Source organism: Tympanuchus pallidicinctus, unplaced genomic scaffold (assembly GCF_026119805.1).
Source record: "Tympanuchus pallidicinctus isolate F22 unplaced genomic scaffold, pur_lepc_1.0 scaffold7, whole genome shotgun sequence".
Taxonomy (NCBI): Eukaryota; Metazoa; Chordata; class Aves; order Galliformes; family Phasianidae; genus Tympanuchus; species Tympanuchus pallidicinctus.
This window is the reverse complement of record NW_026294791.1, coordinates 24,697,406-24,713,294: the sequence shown is the minus strand read 5'-3', so window position 1 is coordinate 24,713,294 and position 15,889 is coordinate 24,697,406. Positions and strand designations below refer to the sequence as shown.

Here is a 15,889-nt window from a genome sequence, read left to right as displayed (position 1 = left end):
GGGCCCATGTGCGGCGGCGGAGGCCCCCCCCCCGCCCCGCAGTACCGGCGGCGGCCCGTTAGCAGGCAGGCGCCGCTAGGAGCGGCTCGGCGGCAGGATGAAGTTCGCCGAGCACCTCGCGGCGCACATCACCCCCGAATGGCGGAAGCAATACATCCAGTACGAGGTGAGCCCGGCGACCTTCCCGGGGCTGGCGGCGGAGCCGTGCCCGGCGCGGCGGAGCGGAGCGCAGCGCTGTCCCGCAGCTGCGGGCTGAGCCGCCGAGCCCGGGCTCCTCTCGGCGCTCGGAGGCAGGCTTCCGTCCCCGGGCCGCGGCTCTTGCGGTGCGCGCAGCTCGCATTGATCTCCTGACGTCTGAACCGCGGTACCGTTACTGTGTCCGTCTAGCTTTCTCCCCCTGGCTCCTGAATAAAGGCGGGTTGGAGTACAAACTGTCTCGGAGTCCTTTCTGAGCGGTACAAAATAAGCCCTCCCAGCCCTGCTTTTCGCTCCTAAGTTGTCAAACTCTTTGTTGCTCTGCCCTGCTGCCCGCGCGTATCGCAGCACTCGTTATTCGGGACCCGGCGGTGGTGTGGGTGCAGACAGAGGCGTGCAGCCCTCCTTTGTGCCGGCAAACACCGCCTCGTTGCTCAGCCGAGGGGAAGGCACAGCACCGCTTTCAGTACTCGCATGCGGTTTTTCTCGCACCGTGCGTGGCTGCGGTCGTGTCGTTGCCGTGTCTTCTCATTTTGACAGCTCAGATCTTCTTAATGAAGGCGGGAATGCTGCACCTAACCCACACACTCGCGTGGGTCTTGTGGGCGAGCTGGGAAAAGATGAGCCCCGTTGCCAGGGATTACCACGAACAAGACTGGGAGATGGGACAGGCACTGCCTCCAGCTCATTCTGTGTCACAGAGCTCCTGTGCAGCCCTCATTTCCCATCCTGATGCGTGTGGTTATTTCCTTGGCACAGCACCTGCTGACCCCGGGTTGCAATGTGGCTGAGCCCAGGGAAGCTGAGCCCCCGCCGGTGAGCAGCCCTGCCCTGCTGTAGTGGCAGCAGGATGAGGGTGTGATCTGGTGACGTCAGGGAGAAGAATGAGACGTTGTGTTTTGAGGACCTAAAAACGACATTTTGCTGTCGGGTGGTCTTTTGTCATTTACAGCCTGCAAAGTTATTGTCAGTAACGTGGCCTTCCCCTCCAGCAGTTACCTGTGCTGTGATCGTTGAGGGCGGGTGCGTGGCCTGGGGAAGAGCTTAGGCAGGCAAAAGCCTGTTGGCTTTCATTAAATGGGCAAAAAGATGTACTTCAATACCTATAGCTTAGATTATCTTTCAGCAAGAGCGCAGCAGTGGCCATTGCTGTCTGTGTGCTTATTAAGAGCAAGCAATGGGCATGTGAAAAGGCAGACCGATGATGTATGCTGTTCTGTTTCATTCAGCTTTTGGCAAAGATGTTGACCGTGTCTGAGTGAATGCAAGCACTGAGTCTTACAAACCCCTGATTGCCTCAGTCTGCCTCTAGAATGGGAAATCAGAAGGAAAAGATTGCACAAATGGTAGAACGGCTCGAGTTGGAAGGAATGGAACGGCACAAAGCGTGACGTTCCATGCTATGTTCAAACTGCTGGCAGGTCTGGGAGCCCAGCTTGCCATCACTCCTTGTGCTGGGAACTGCCCCTTTGCTTCCCATGGAGCAAAAATAAAATAGGAGAGCAAACAAAATCCTGTCTTTCCGTGTCAGCCAACAGCATTCTCTTTTTCAAGCAGACAAAACTGGACAAATTAAAGTGACTCACAGATGAATCTCAGAGGATGCTTTTTCCTACAAACATGCCTTTGTGGCTGCAGTGAAGTTGTTGGCATGTTTGTCCACTAATTGCAATGTGGATTTGCTGTTGTGTGCATCTCTGAAGCTCCTGCAGAAGGAGGGGAGCATGGCTCAGCCTGCTCTCATGTGCCAGTGTGATGGAGGCCTGGTTTTACACTTGGCAGATGGCAATTCTCTGCTGGTTTCTCTGTCCTGAATTTGTTTATCCGAGAGCAGAAAGCTCTTTATTGAACTCTTAAATTGGCACGCTGTCTTTTTTCTTTCATGTTTTCCCATCTATTTGACTTCCCTCCTCTCCAAAGGGGACCTTGGGTGCTGCCTGCTTCAGTCTTTGGACAGGGGCAGCATGTTGAGAAGTTCTAAAGCCTGTTTTCCCCCATGAAAAATGTACAGGTAGGTGCTGGTGATTGGTAGGATGAGAAAGGCATTCTGCATTGGTGACTTTTTCTTTTGACCACTTGATGCATGGCACAGGATCACGTGCTGCCAGCCGGTGAGTCAGGGGAGGAAGGGGACAGAGCAGCCATGGTCAGCCGGAATGTAGGAATGGGTTGTGTCACTGGGATGGGGATCATGCAGCAGTGGCTTAGCTGGGAAAACAATTCTGCAAGTGACCTTTGTTGAGACCTCTGGAACGAGAGCTTTGGGAGATGCCTGAGCTGCCTGTTTGCTGGCCGCCTGTGACACCTTGTGATAAACAGACGTGTCCTTTAGACCTTCTGTTTGCTTAGCAGTGCATTACAACAGCGCTGAGCTGCTCCTTGCTGAGCTTGTGGTTTTCCCTGTGAGGGCATCAGGATGGTGGTTGTTCTGGCTGTGCTGACCCAGGGCAGGAAGGGGCAGAGCGTGGAGTGTGGGATGTGGGGCTGTGGGATGTGTTGGGTGATGGGCAGCAGGCCTCGAGGACCCCAGTGACTTGTGTGCATTGGATATCTGTAGGTTCACAAGGCAGCAGATGAGCTCTAATTCTCACAGCAGGTGTGTGTGCAAAGCCTGCTTGCGTTCGTGCCCCTTTACTTCTAGTTCCCAAACTGGTTCAGGTTACTCCATCAGTCTCCAAATCCATCTCAGGTTGTTTGATGCTGTGTTACCCTTGAGATCCCTCCTTGGGAGAAGGCAATCACTGGTGTTTCCTAATCTGGTCCGTCACCCTGTCTTCAGCTTTTAGAATACATGTGTGTTCCTGTACTACTGTGTAACAGTGATAGATCCCCGAGGCTTCTTTATCTCTATTTGCCTTGACAAGCTCCTTTCTATGTCACGCCACAGGTTTTCTAACAAACCTCGAGCATCCTACCGACCTGGAAACCTTTTTCTGAAAGAATATGTTTTAAAATACAGTTGGAATAACAATAGCAGATTAGTAATATAACAAGCTTTAGATGAAGGGGTCAATAAATGAGAACATGTGTTTCTTTTGCTAGCAGAAATATGTGTAATAGCATTACCAACACGTCCCGTAGCTTTGTGTGTCAGTCTGGAGGGATAAAAGGACTTTAACTGCTTTTGTTTTCAAACAAGCATATCAAAACGTAATTTTTATTTGATTCTGAGTGCATTCTTTGTTCTGCCCCTCCAGGCTTTGAAAGAGATGCTGTATGCAGCCGTGGACCAGGCCCCTTCTATAGAAGGTAAGCACGTGGTCACTGAGAATTGTGTTTTTCTTGGCATTGGATGCTGGATGTGCAGTAGTGTTATTTTTCTGTCCTCAGTCCTCCTAAATTGGTCAAGTCAATACACTGATGGGCGAACGCTCGGCCTCCCGCAGCCTGCGTGCTATTTGGGATTGTTGGAACTCTTTGTCCTCTGTCATCAGCACAGTAAATGGCTTTGTATAGCTTGGGACTTCAGCAGCTGGATTCCTCTCGCTTATAAGGACATTCACTGGTGGAAGTACTACTTCATCACTGGAGAATAGCCTCTTGTTTTCCCATGGCAGCCCTGGGAGATAGCTGTGCTGGAGAGTCACCGGTTGGTGAGCAGGGATGTGAGGGTCTCATCCTTTTGTCCTGGGTGCTCCCTGAGTGCTGTGCCACCTCTTGGATGCTGATATGAGTATATTTTCTTGTTTTCATATGTTTATTGCCACTGCATTCTCTAGGTAGGTTATTTTAGCACAGCATCTGCTTTTAAGCTTGCTGCATTTTGAGTATTATGTGTTGTGTGCAAAAGTTCTCAATAGAACCCTGTATCTTTCTCCCTCCTTTAGTTTGAGGAACTGAATATTTTTGCCTTGATCTTTCTTTGGTCCCTTTCTGTGGATTTCAAACTCTGTGCTTCTAGCAGTTTGATTGCAGAGCAGTGTTAGTGTCACTGATCTCTCTGAGTGCAGCTCTTAGATTCTTCCTTGTGTGTGTGCAGAGCAGAACTGCTGCTTCTAGTGCAGTCTGTTGGCTGGTGTCAGTAATGCCAGCCATCATTAATGCTAGTTCATTAACAACTCACACCCTCTTCTCCAAACTGTGAGTCCTAGAAGTGCTTTTCTATAAGTGAGTGGCCACGCTCCTGGCATCACCTAAAATTGATGGGCTGCTTTTGGGGAATGGAATCAAGCTTGGAAGCAAGATGCTGGCAAAAGAGGCAAGTCCTGATTTTTAGAGATGAAAAACTGCTTTAAAACCCCCACAGGCCTGGAGGATCTTTCTCCCAGACAACAGTTTTCTCTCCCAAGAAGCAGTTTTCTGTCTTAGGGGAACCACAGTGTTTTGTATAGGCTGCACAGATGATCTTTATTAACTTGTCTTTAGAGATAATTGGCCGGTTGAGAAAATGTGTTTCCTTTGTCTTACCACCAGTGTGTGACTTAAGGTTTGTCTTAAAATGGATGGGGCTGCAGATCCTTTGCGTTTTAGTTCCTCAGTATTGTTTTGGGAAGGTGTAAGGAAGGCACTATGAGAAGCTGGACGGAAAGCTCCTGAGTGGTATTCTGCATTTTGGCTTCTTTTTTTTCCTATGCTCACTGTGATATAATGATGTTCTGTATGTGCTGTAATGTTTACGTGTAAACATACTTAGGACAGGAAGGGAAAGTGAAGAATAAAATGTTATAATATAATATTAATGTTGTTCTTTTGAATGTTAAAAGAATGTAAGCTTCTGTTTCTGCCTCCTTTGATGCTCATCAAAAAGGGAAGTAATGACTTACTGTTGTGCTAGCTACAAAAAGCATCTTCTTGTTATTTGGAGAGCAAATCTCTCCCTCTGTGTTGCAGAGAACAAAGAGATGCAAACTTTTTGGAACTGCTCAGATTTGTCACTGTTTTGCCTACACTGCCTCTAAGAAGAGAGCAGCTGTGCTAATTCCTGCACTGTTTGTTGGTTCAGTGCTATGTGAGCGTGTGCTGGTTTCTTTTTTAATTGAAGTTTGTTTCCAGTGTGTTATTTCACTCCTGTTTTGTTTTTGTTTTGTTTTGTTTTTTAGTTTCCTCTGCTGTGAATCTGTTTTGCTCATTCCCAGCTCTCTGAAATGCCTGTGTGGCTTTGAGCTTAGCACAGGAACACCAGGAGGGTGCTGTAAGCCCCATCTTCCCAGGGTGAGGCTGGTGTAAATCTCATTTTAGGCTGGTTTAACTAAAAGCCATTTGATGTAGGTGATGCCAGGCGCTGTAGCCGTGTTCAGCTGGGCTTTGATTTGCCTTACATGTAGACTGGAGCTAATCTTCAGCTAGTAGTTGGGCTGTGAAATAAAGGGAGGTCTGTCTCCGTTGGCTGTCTCTGGGCTCATGTTAAGGAATCTCCTGCTTATGGTTGGCACGTGGGTAAACAAAGCTGGCTTCAAAATGACTCATAAGCTGTGCAAATGGTGCTGCTGCTGCTATTTTAGGGAGAAAAGTTTGCTGAGAGGATGATCTTGCATGTAAGTTGTGGGGTCACCTACCAGCACGTTTACGTGCTCTACTGGTGATCACAGAATCCTTAGGGCTGGAAGGGTCCTCCGAGGGCCATCCAGTGCAACTCCCATGCAGTGAGCACTGCACTGACCAGATGTGCTGGCATCTCCCTGAGCTCCTCAGGGTTCACCTCTTTGCAGCCATAGCGGAGATGGAAGTCTGGCTGTGAATTATTCATCCTGATTATGCGCTCCAATGGACAGGGTCTACTCTGAATATTATTGCCTAGAATATTTGTCTTTCAGATATTGAAATTTAACCTCCCTTTAAGACTTGTGTAAACAGATCTTGTTGTTGTCACATTAAATGGCTCAAAAGCGTTCTGCAGTATCCTCCTATTCTGATGACTTATTCCACTTAACCCCCATCTGCATTCCAGTGATAGGCTGGAACAAGGATTACACCGAGTGGGGAGTAGGAATGCTTCAAGATTGAACTCAAAACCAAAATTAATAGGTGACTTTCATTACAGCTTGATTGACAGGGGAAAAGCTTAGCAGCAGTGCTGGTGCTTGTGCTGTGCAAATTCACCTCTTTGCTTTGCTCCAGATGAGAACAGAGGTGTGAGATTGGAAGGTTTTCAGCATGCCCTGCTTGGTGATACAAATTTACTTCAAAGGAGGCTGGCAGTGCCAGAGCACAGAGCACTCAGGCTGTGGTGCAGGAGCACATGCAGATCTGCCTTGGCTGAACTGGTGCGCTCAGGTTCTTGCCCCCAGGTACTTGTTTCCACAGCTGGGAAACAATGAAACTAATGAAAGGGCTGTGCACAGCTTGGGAGGCAGCAAGAAGGCTGGGTTGGGCACTGCACACCAGCTCCAAGGAAAGGGCTGCACCTGCAGGCAGGTTTCTTTTGCAAGCTGCTTATCAGGCTGGCTGCACAAGGGCTGTAGATCCCTCCTTAGTGGCGTGGGGTGACAGCAACATCAGAAATGCTTTTTTTCCCTGCCTTCCTGCTCTTGCTTCTGATAATATAAAAAGGCCAGTGTGTCAATTTAACTGGTAGGTTGTAGATTTCATATTGGTGGTTAAAATGTGAGGGCTGGGAAATAGAAAAGGAGTTCACAAAGCTGGAAGATGGACAGCCAGCCAGCCGTGCTCGCAGTGCAGCAGAACATCAAACAGTGCTTTGGGTGTAGCCTAGAGAAACACCATGCTTGTGTGTATAGGAGGTCAGAATTTATTGTTGGGCTTTGGAAAAGGCTGCAGCAGGAGTAACAGCAAGATTTACAGTATGTGTAGGAGGCAGCCTCGGGGTTTGTAGCCACTGCATTCAAAATAGGCGATTAGGCTTTGGGATGAGGCTGTGGCTATTTGGTGAATAATGCCATGTGAATTAAACTCGATGAGTTTCTGCCTCTTTAAAAATGCATGCTGTGAGCAGGCTCTCCCTGGAAGGAAATCTCATTCTTCTGCATCACAATCACTTGTAAGATGCTTCAGAACGATGGTCAGGGCCTGCCGGGAGCTTCAGCATCTCTGTGATGCCACGTAGGAGAGCAGGGGCTGCCAGCACAGCTCCTCTGCTTTGTTACCTGGGCTGAAGAACGCCTGGAGGTTCGTAGCTGTAAGGCAGCAGTGAGCCAGAGCTGTGTACGTTCAGCCAAAAGCTGCAGAGAACACTGAGAATGCACCAATCTGCTGGCATGCATGGTGGGTGCTGTGTGCGGGAGCGTGAGGAGCAGCACAGCCCATCCTGCAGCTCCAGCCCCGGGCTGTGCGCTGCCCTTGCTGCAGAGGAGAGAGCCTTGTTTATCTCCTAGGAGATGGAAAAGCAATTTCTACTTCCTGATGAGAAGCTGACAGGCTATTTGACTTAACAAGAGAGGCAGCCGGTATGATTGGGAAGAGGAAAATTGCATGCCATAACGTAGCGATAGAAATGCAATTTATTTTGCATGTGCTATATAGCTTCAGGCATGCATTTTGGACGGGTGAGAATTCTACACGCGCAGAAATGCCAGTTCTAAATAGCAACAAGAGGTGAATTTGGTTTCCAGACTGTGTCTGTAATCTTGATCTTATTGCTCCCGCTGTTGATTAGCGTGCTTCTATAAACACTGCCAATGTGATTAGCGTGCCTTTATAAACATTCCCAAGGTGTGTGTGGGGTGAGGGAACCTGGAGCTCTCTGGCAAGCCGAGTGAATGAGCTGTGACCTCAGGACCTGCCTTTTCCCATGGCTGCAGGCGTGCCCTGATGTGTGGCCAGGATGGCTGTCCTGGTGCCACCACTGCCCATCTGTGTCCCCATGCAGAGCCCAGGTGTGCTTCTGAACGGCTGCTTTCTGTGAGCACAGCTGTAAGCAGTGACTCACCAGCAAGGCAGCTGAGTGGGGTAATAATGAGCAGGATTGGCTGATACACCTATAAAGCAAATTCTGTAAGTAGCTGAAAGGGATGGGGCCAGTACTGCTGTGTTTTGGTGTGACTTTGTCTTCCATCATCAGTGGTAGCAGTGAAAAGGCAAGGAAGTTACCAATCTGAGAGCCCCATATGGCATTCTGCCTTTCTTGGAGCCTTTCTGCATGCCGGATGTTCCTTGAACTCCATGGCAATCCAAGACAAAGGTTTTATTTCCCCCCACCCAGTCGCAGGGTAATGCATTTCTCTGTTAGCAGCTGGGTCAGGGCTTGGTTCTGCACTGACCTTGATGAGCACAGGTGCAGGGAAATGTTTCTTGGAGGCTATGTGTCCTTTTAAAGCCTTTAAGAGGCTGTAATTAATGGAGTTGCCTAGAGACAAGAAGACTTCCCGGGGAGGAGAAAGGAGACCTTCCCAGGGAGGATAAAGAAGGAGCATCTTTTGGCTGAGCTGGGTTAGTGGTCGGTGCTCACAAATGATAGCTCTCTTTATAGAGCCTTCGTCTCTGGCTTTCAGATACTGCACGCTCTTAACGTGCAACATTCACTTATAGCATAGCTCTGTAAAATTTGTTCATTAAAGCTTCATATTTCAGAGGTTAGGTTGCTAAAATATGGATCCAGAACACAGTCTCCTTGTCAGGCAGTCAGAGGAAGAAAGCAATGCAGGATACCAAGCTTGAAGCATTTGCCACACCTGATCAGATGCGTCTGTTGTAATAATCGTGGTTGCAGGACAACTGCTCTTTCTGGTGAGCACAAAAATACACCATATCAGGTGTGAGTTTGAGCAATGCATTAGCAGCAGGGAGCCTGCCACAGCTTTCATACCCTTCTCTTCAGCAGATGTCACCTTGGTGAAGCCCCAGAAGGCGTGAAGCAGCAGGAGGGATGGCGAGGGGTCCCGCGTCCCTCTGCCTGTGTGTAGCTGTCTGCGTCTGAGCCATTCTGTAAGCAGACCTTGCCAGGATACTTTGGGATCTGCTTTGTGACCACGTGTGGCCCTGTTTTTCCACAGCCTGCTGCCTTTGGCCCTGGAGCTCCCGACCACTGAAGGTGGTCGGCATTCAGTAAAGGTTGAGCTGGAGACCCAAAGGCTCCAGAGATGCTGATTATCTCCAGTTTTAGAAATCCGGCTGCAGCTCAGTCAGAATTGATCTGTACTGATTTCCCTTTCAGTTCCTCCTGCTTGCAGCCAGATCCTGCGGGTTTAGTTCCGCCTTTGTTCCCAGCTGATGGAGCTGGTTGGTGCACGCTCATGCTAATGGAGCCCGCTCACCTTCCGGCTGGGGAGGAATTCAGCACTGGGAGGTGTGTGTGTGATCTGGGCTTGGACTTGCCTAAGCACAAATTCGAGTAATGAATTAGTCATCAGCCATGGATTTCATGGCCCTGGGGACACGGATCCTGAGGCTGATGCAGCCCAGCTGTCAGTCAGGAGCTGCTGATGCAGGAACTTCTTGCGGCCTGAGAAGGTTCCCCCAGCCCTGCTAATATGGGGAAGGGAGGTTGCCAAAGCCTCGAGCTGGTATTTCAGCAGCAGTGTGCCTGCTTTACAGTGTGTCCTTCAAGGCTTCGGCCTCTTTGCATAACTCAAATAAAAGTATGCTTTAACTGGGTTTTTAGAACCCCAAGGCAGCACACCCAAATTACAGCAGTTCTGCCATCTTCTGCATGCAAGGTAATTTTACCTAATCCTGTTTTTGTGGTAAGCAGGACCACCCTCCATCAGTTTCAGTAGTGATCCCATGGTTACTGAGGTACAGGGGTGATGTGGAGTGGGTCTGGGAAGAGATGCTTCTACTCCATCTTCTTGTCCTTGGCCACCGCTTTGTTTTTTTTCCCCTCTTTTGTTAGCATTGCACTGTGGCATGTGCCTTGTGGTGGCTGGCCTCAAGCAGGATGATTATTCTGAGAGATATGCAAGCTTTATCTATCAAAAAAATAGAAATTATGAGTTCGTGTGCTTTTTGTACATAGCTGGAGCAGTCTTTTTGGGGACAATAAGGCTAGATTTGTGCATTTTCCCATCGTAACTCCCACCTATGCTGATTCTTTGCAGTGTCTGTTATGGCTCCTGGCCAGGGAGTCAGTTTTTCTGTTGCCTTTGTCAGGCAAACACCTGCAGCAGATAATGGGTGATTCCTCCTGTAGCGAGGGGTAATGGCTCAAGAAACTCAAGACGATGGCTTCTACTGTGGGATTCTGTGTGATTTTATTTGAAGATGGAATAATGATGCCCAACGTTGTGCAAGTTGCAGGTGTCCCACCTGAAATGTTCTGATTAAAGAAAAACCCCCAAACTATAAATATGCATATGGAAGGTAGACAGGAAGGAGTACAGACAGTGTCAAACACCACAGCTGCCTGGAGTTCTCTTGCAAGCATCCATCAGGCCTTAAAGTCTTCATGTGGTCGTGCTGCTATGAAGCTGAAGAAATAAAAATCAAACCTCTCCAATGAAAACATTTGGCTCAAGGAGCAAAGGATACTTCCACAGTTATGCTCCCATTCTTATGTTTGCTTTTTGCAGGCATTTGGCAAGACTGTGCCAAAGTGTTTTGGGCAGCTGGAAAAGGAGCATTTTGTTGTTCTCTGCTTTCTTAATTGTAAGTTCATTTGCAGAAGTTAGAAATGAGGCAGTGCTAGAAGCTGTATGCTTGGTTGCTTGAGCGTTGTGCTGAATACCGTTGCTTTATAAATAGCACCTTCAGGGTTGGCACCTTTTCTGCATGGAAGGTGTCCGAGTCTCATTGGTGGGATTTGGATTTGGTCATCATGTTGTCACGCTGCTCTGCTTTTAATCTTTCAAGACACAAGCTGGCGAGAGTGCCTAATGCTACAGCGCACTTCTGGTTTGTATTTAGAGTTCAGCTCTGCCCTGTTGGGAGCAGGCACAGCTGCTGGGTGCTCACAGCTTCTGAGCTATGCAATGCTAATTCTGCTTTGGATCACATTGCTCTGATCTTCATTTGAAAGTTAATTGATCAGATCTTCAGTTTTCCACATTGGAGGGCAGTAGCAGAAGGGTATCTGCATGGGGCACAAGGGCTCAAATGGCCCTGGAATCCTAAACAAAGTGGGGAGAATGCTGGCTGCCAGTGAGTTTGCTGGGTTTTATCATTTGCTCCTCTAATGCTTTGCTCTTAGTAGGGCTGTTTGTTGATGGAGAGGAAGGTTGATAGAATTATTAAGGCTGGAGAAGACCTCTAAGATTATCACGTCCAACCATCAGCCTGTGCCCACCACTGCCCACGTCTCTCAGTGCTGCATCTCCGTAGTTCTGGAGCACCCCCAAGGATGGTGATTCCACCACTCCCTGGGCAGTCTATGCCAATGCACACCACTCTTTCCGAGAGGAAATGTTTCCTGATACCCAACCTGACCCTTCCCTGATGCAAGTTAAGGCTGCTGCCTTTCATCCTCTTGTTCAGTTGCAAAGACCTTGGCTAGGTCTGAGAGGAGCCCAAGAAGGGCATGCAGCCTGGGTGCTGCAGGGTCTGCCCGTGGATGCTGGATTCAGTGGGCACCGTCCCTTCCTCCAGGACTCTTAACAACAAGTGGCCTATCTAATTAAGTGTCTGCACATAGATTCATTTACAAATATTCTTAATCTTTACTTGAGGAAGCCAGTTCCATTGCTGGCTGCTTGGTGCTTGCTTTCAGGCTGGAAGGCTTTGGGAAGATGCCTGCTGTCAGAATGTGACTGTTCCACGCGTCTGTGTGCTGAACACAAACAGCTCTGCAGCTGATCAAAGAGGAAGGATTACACTGCTGCCACGAACTAAACGGGCAAGTGGGGATAAGTGGCAGCTCTGCAGCAGGCCTACCTGAGCACACAGCCTCTTTGTTGTCAGTGGGGTAATGTGAATCATTTATTGGTGTGATTGTTTGGTTTTGTTGATAGCAGAGATGTTCTTTGTTCTGTTGGGAATATTTTTCCTCGCATTTCAAAGCCCCGACAACTGGGTTACTGGTGATAGAAGGCCATCTTTGGTGTAGCTACACATGCGGTGAAAAGTTCATCTAAGTCTGAGGAATACAGGACATCCTTTGGAGTTCTCAGAACATTTTTCATATAGAAAAAAGAGAGATTTTGATTTGCACACTTGCATTAATAGAGCATGCAGACACATCCTTGGTGAGAGGTGAGTTATCTGAGGGCAGCTGTACAACTTCATCTCTGCACCTAATCCTATGAGTTTCGTTACATCCCAGCACCTTGTATCCTGCAATTCTTTACAGGCAAACGTTGTATTTATGATTATATTGCAGGTGTTTTGACTGGCCTTTGTGCCTCTGTAAAAATACCAGGTATAACACAGCACCTCCAGAGGGATGTATTCGACCTATATGTATGGTGAGCAGTTGTTATCAGTCAATCTTCCTCACTTCAGGGAAAAGAAAAATAGGCTTTAAGCAAACATTAACCATTGCCACGTATGGTTTTTACACAGCGAATCCGAGTTTAAAATGATGGGCGGAAAGCTGAGTTGTTTTAAGTTGCCTGTGAACTGTAGCTGAAGCAAGTCCTGATGGTCTTTGACCTGTTAATAATCAATTAAATGAATAGCACAGACTTTGATCTGTCTGTCTCAGAGTTCAATTTGCTGAAGTGCAGCATGCCCCTGCCCAGAAGCAGGGCTGAAGAGGTGACCCAGCTGCTGCCAGCGGTGCTGCTTCCAGCGCACGGCGAGCTCCTGCTCTTCTTTTGCATGGTTACTCTATCTCAAATGAGGAAACCAGTTCGAAGTTGAGGTCTTTCCTGCTAAACCAGGAGCAGAAACACGTCAGTGTGTCAACTACAATCTGTTTCCAGTTATTGCTCCTGTCACATCGGTTGCGTTTGCAATGTACAAGGAGTATTTGTGTTATCAGACCACTTGTAAAGGCAGATCTTGTTTAGCAGCTCTTTCTTGTCACTGTACTTTATTTTCCTTAAACCTTCTCCTTTCTGCACAGCAAGGAACGTTGTGGCTGGAGCAGGAGTTAGTGCCTAGTTCTGTAAGCAGCAGTTTCTGAGCCTGGTTGCATCTTGCTTTCATGCTCTACAATGTTTTATCAGTCTGGAAAGCTAATTTATAGCCCAGTAACTGATGATGGCTGTATGTTCCATACAAGTAAAGTGCAAGGACTTGCGACTGCTAGGGAGAAAAGGGGGGGAGAGGAGACAGAATATTGTGGGATGGCATCTGGGTGAAGTCTCATTGCATTAAACTGTTTTCTCTCCTTGCAGTCATTAAATCTTGTATAAGTCTTGACACTTTCTCATGGAGGAGTAGACAAGAATAAGCTCGGGGCTTTCACTGCTTTGCCATACATTGCCTACATATGACATCGTTTTCCTTGGAGCCGTTGGAATGGGTCTGCTGGATTGCCTCTCAGCTTGCTTGTCTCCTAAGCAAAAGTCTCCCATCTTGGAATAACATTATTTTTGCCTCAGGATAAGCTTGATTGGCTTTACAGTGCCAGTTAGGTTTTGTTAACTGAATGTTTATGGATCCCATACTAACTTGCTTTGCCCTGAAGAGGTCGGGCCATTGCACCCAAGAGTCTTTTTAGGTCCCTTCCATGTGAATATCCTATTCTATTTGCTCAGGAATGGCTATTCTGCTGCAGGATAGCAGGAGAAAGCCCAGAATATTTGTGTGTGGGCAGGTTTTTGTTGACGTTACATTGCTTGGGAGGATGTTGCTTCCTCTGCTGGGTCATCTCTTCCTTTTTTTTTTTTTCTTTTTTTTTTCCCTCAGAATTTTCTAAAGTGTTTTTGACAGTCTGGATGTGAGTCAGCATATTGAAAACCACAGGCTTTGGGTTGGGCTGAAGTTGGCAGTTTGAGCTTTTAGCTCATTGCCTGAGAGTGGAAGGTATTGAAGGAGTACACATGCGCTGCTGTGCCTTCTGTTAGAAACATGGACAGTGCAGGCTGTGACGGCTCAGAATTCATTGTGCTTTTATTCAGGGTGAGAAATGTGAGCAGATCTGCTGCTAGGTTCCCAGTTATAGTTTGTTGTTGTTTTTTTTTTTTTTCTATTTCACTCTTCTGTGGTGCCACTGTGCTTTTGTTTTCGCTGAGCTGCCCTCTTGTAAGCTGTGCTGTTTGGTTTTTTTCCCAAAGTGATCCTTTTGGTGTAAGGATGCTCAGCATTGCCTGGGGCATGGAGCCCTGGGGGTATCCCTGTGCTGAGCAGCTGCTGGCTGTTGTGCTGAGCTGGGCTCTTTGCCTTGAAAGGCCTATGGCTCCTTGCTTTCAAAGGAGAATCACTACCTGTTATTTTTAGGGCTTGGCAGGGAGAAAAGGGTGTAAATAATTTTTTATGAGTTCCATTCTGAAAATGGCAGCTTTGAGATGCGCAAAAGGTGGACTTACTGTTCCATGAAAGCACATTGAGGTGCACTGAGCACATTTCAGGAATGTAGGTGTTGTTTTTTTTTGTTTTTTTTTACACTTAAGCTGTTTAAGATTCCACTTTATGTACTTAAAGCATTTCCTTTTGAAGATGGTGATGTGCCTTTGATTTGGAGTCCACTGTCGCCTTCTATCAGCTGTGTGGAATTAATCTTGTGCTCAGACACCAAGTTCTGAAGGTGGAAACGATCTCCTGCTGTTGGGTGTAAAGTGTGCAGGAGCTGCCCCTGCTGCCAATGGTACTTTGCCTGGGACTTTTGTAAAGGGCTTCTTATTATAAGGATGCTTATTCCATGGAAGAAACTTTACTGATGTAGATTTATTTTCTTCCTATTTCTGCGTACCTCACTGGGGATTCATGTAATCCAGCAGAGGTTCCAAGACCCTTAAGGATTTGCAGTGTTCGAGTGATTCATTAACTTTTCTAATTATGTGATTGCTAGGACATGTCTGAATGCTTCAGGGCGGATAGTCTGGAGATAAATACATGGATACCTGGGGTAAATGCAAGTTGTGCCTTATGTGGATCTGGGAAGCTGTTGTGACACTCCAGAGTTTAGCCAAAGAAGCAAAATGGGATGGCTGGTCAGCTAATACATGCCTGTTGAGTGTGGGCATCTTTCCTTAGCAGTGACTTGATGGAATAAAACCCCACAGGATTTTCCCCCAGGGATTGATGGTGGAGGCTTCAGTTTGTTGATGTTCTGAGTGTTCTTTGCTCTGTGCAAATCAATAGAGGCAGTTTCTTAAAAACTTTTTTCTTTTTTTTACAGCTACAAAGGCAAAAACCCTTTCTCTGTGAAGGAAACTGAAGCAAGCAGATCTATATTTGCCCCTGATTGATGTGGGCAGCTCCAAGCTGCAGTGTCAGAACGCTGAGCTAGGATGTGTTCATTTGATTAAATCAAGTACACGAAGTGGTGGTAAAAGGAGCTGCTTACCTGGAAAAGTGTATTTTTAAAGCAGTAGACCTGAATATTTCCATTTTAACATTCTGTTTGGGCAGGCACAATGTTCCAGCTGGCTCTGGTAACCAAAGGATACCTTGAAGGAAAGGCATGGTTGAGGTATGTGGGACACAGCGCCTGTTCTCCAACTGCAGGCAAGAACTGGTTTTCTTGCTGTTCCTTTAGAGAAACAATCAGGCTCATTAAGATGATTAATTACTGCAGTTTTCAGTCATTAATCTTTTGGAGCACCCAAATATATAGTGTGCAGGAAAATCCATTAGCGTGCCATGGCTCTGTGCTAATAGTTGAATTCTGCTCCTCTTTGTAGTACTAGTGAGGTAGATGCATGTAGATTACAATGGAGTAAAAACAGATTCCATATGAAGGAAAATATTTCATTTGATGAACAAGATATACTTGTTCTCTTACTCCTCAGTTGCAGAATGACTTACATGGAGTAGAGCA

The 15,889-nt window shown here is 47.2% G+C and overlaps 1 protein-coding gene across 1 annotated transcript in view; it reads left to right on the top strand.

Moving 5' to 3' along the window:
- The first annotated feature begins 17 nt into the window (after positions 1 to 17).
- Positions 18 to 15,889, top strand: part of XPR1 (xenotropic and polytropic retrovirus receptor 1) — a 78,767-nt gene continuing 62,895 nt past the window's right edge. The window contains exons 1-2 of the mRNA XM_052666089.1: positions 18 to 166; positions 3,393 to 3,444. Coding sequence (XP_052522049.1) covers positions 98 to 166; positions 3,393 to 3,444 — 121 coding nt within the window. The 5' untranslated portion in view covers positions 18 to 97. The remainder of the gene's footprint in view (positions 167 to 3,392; positions 3,445 to 15,889) is intronic.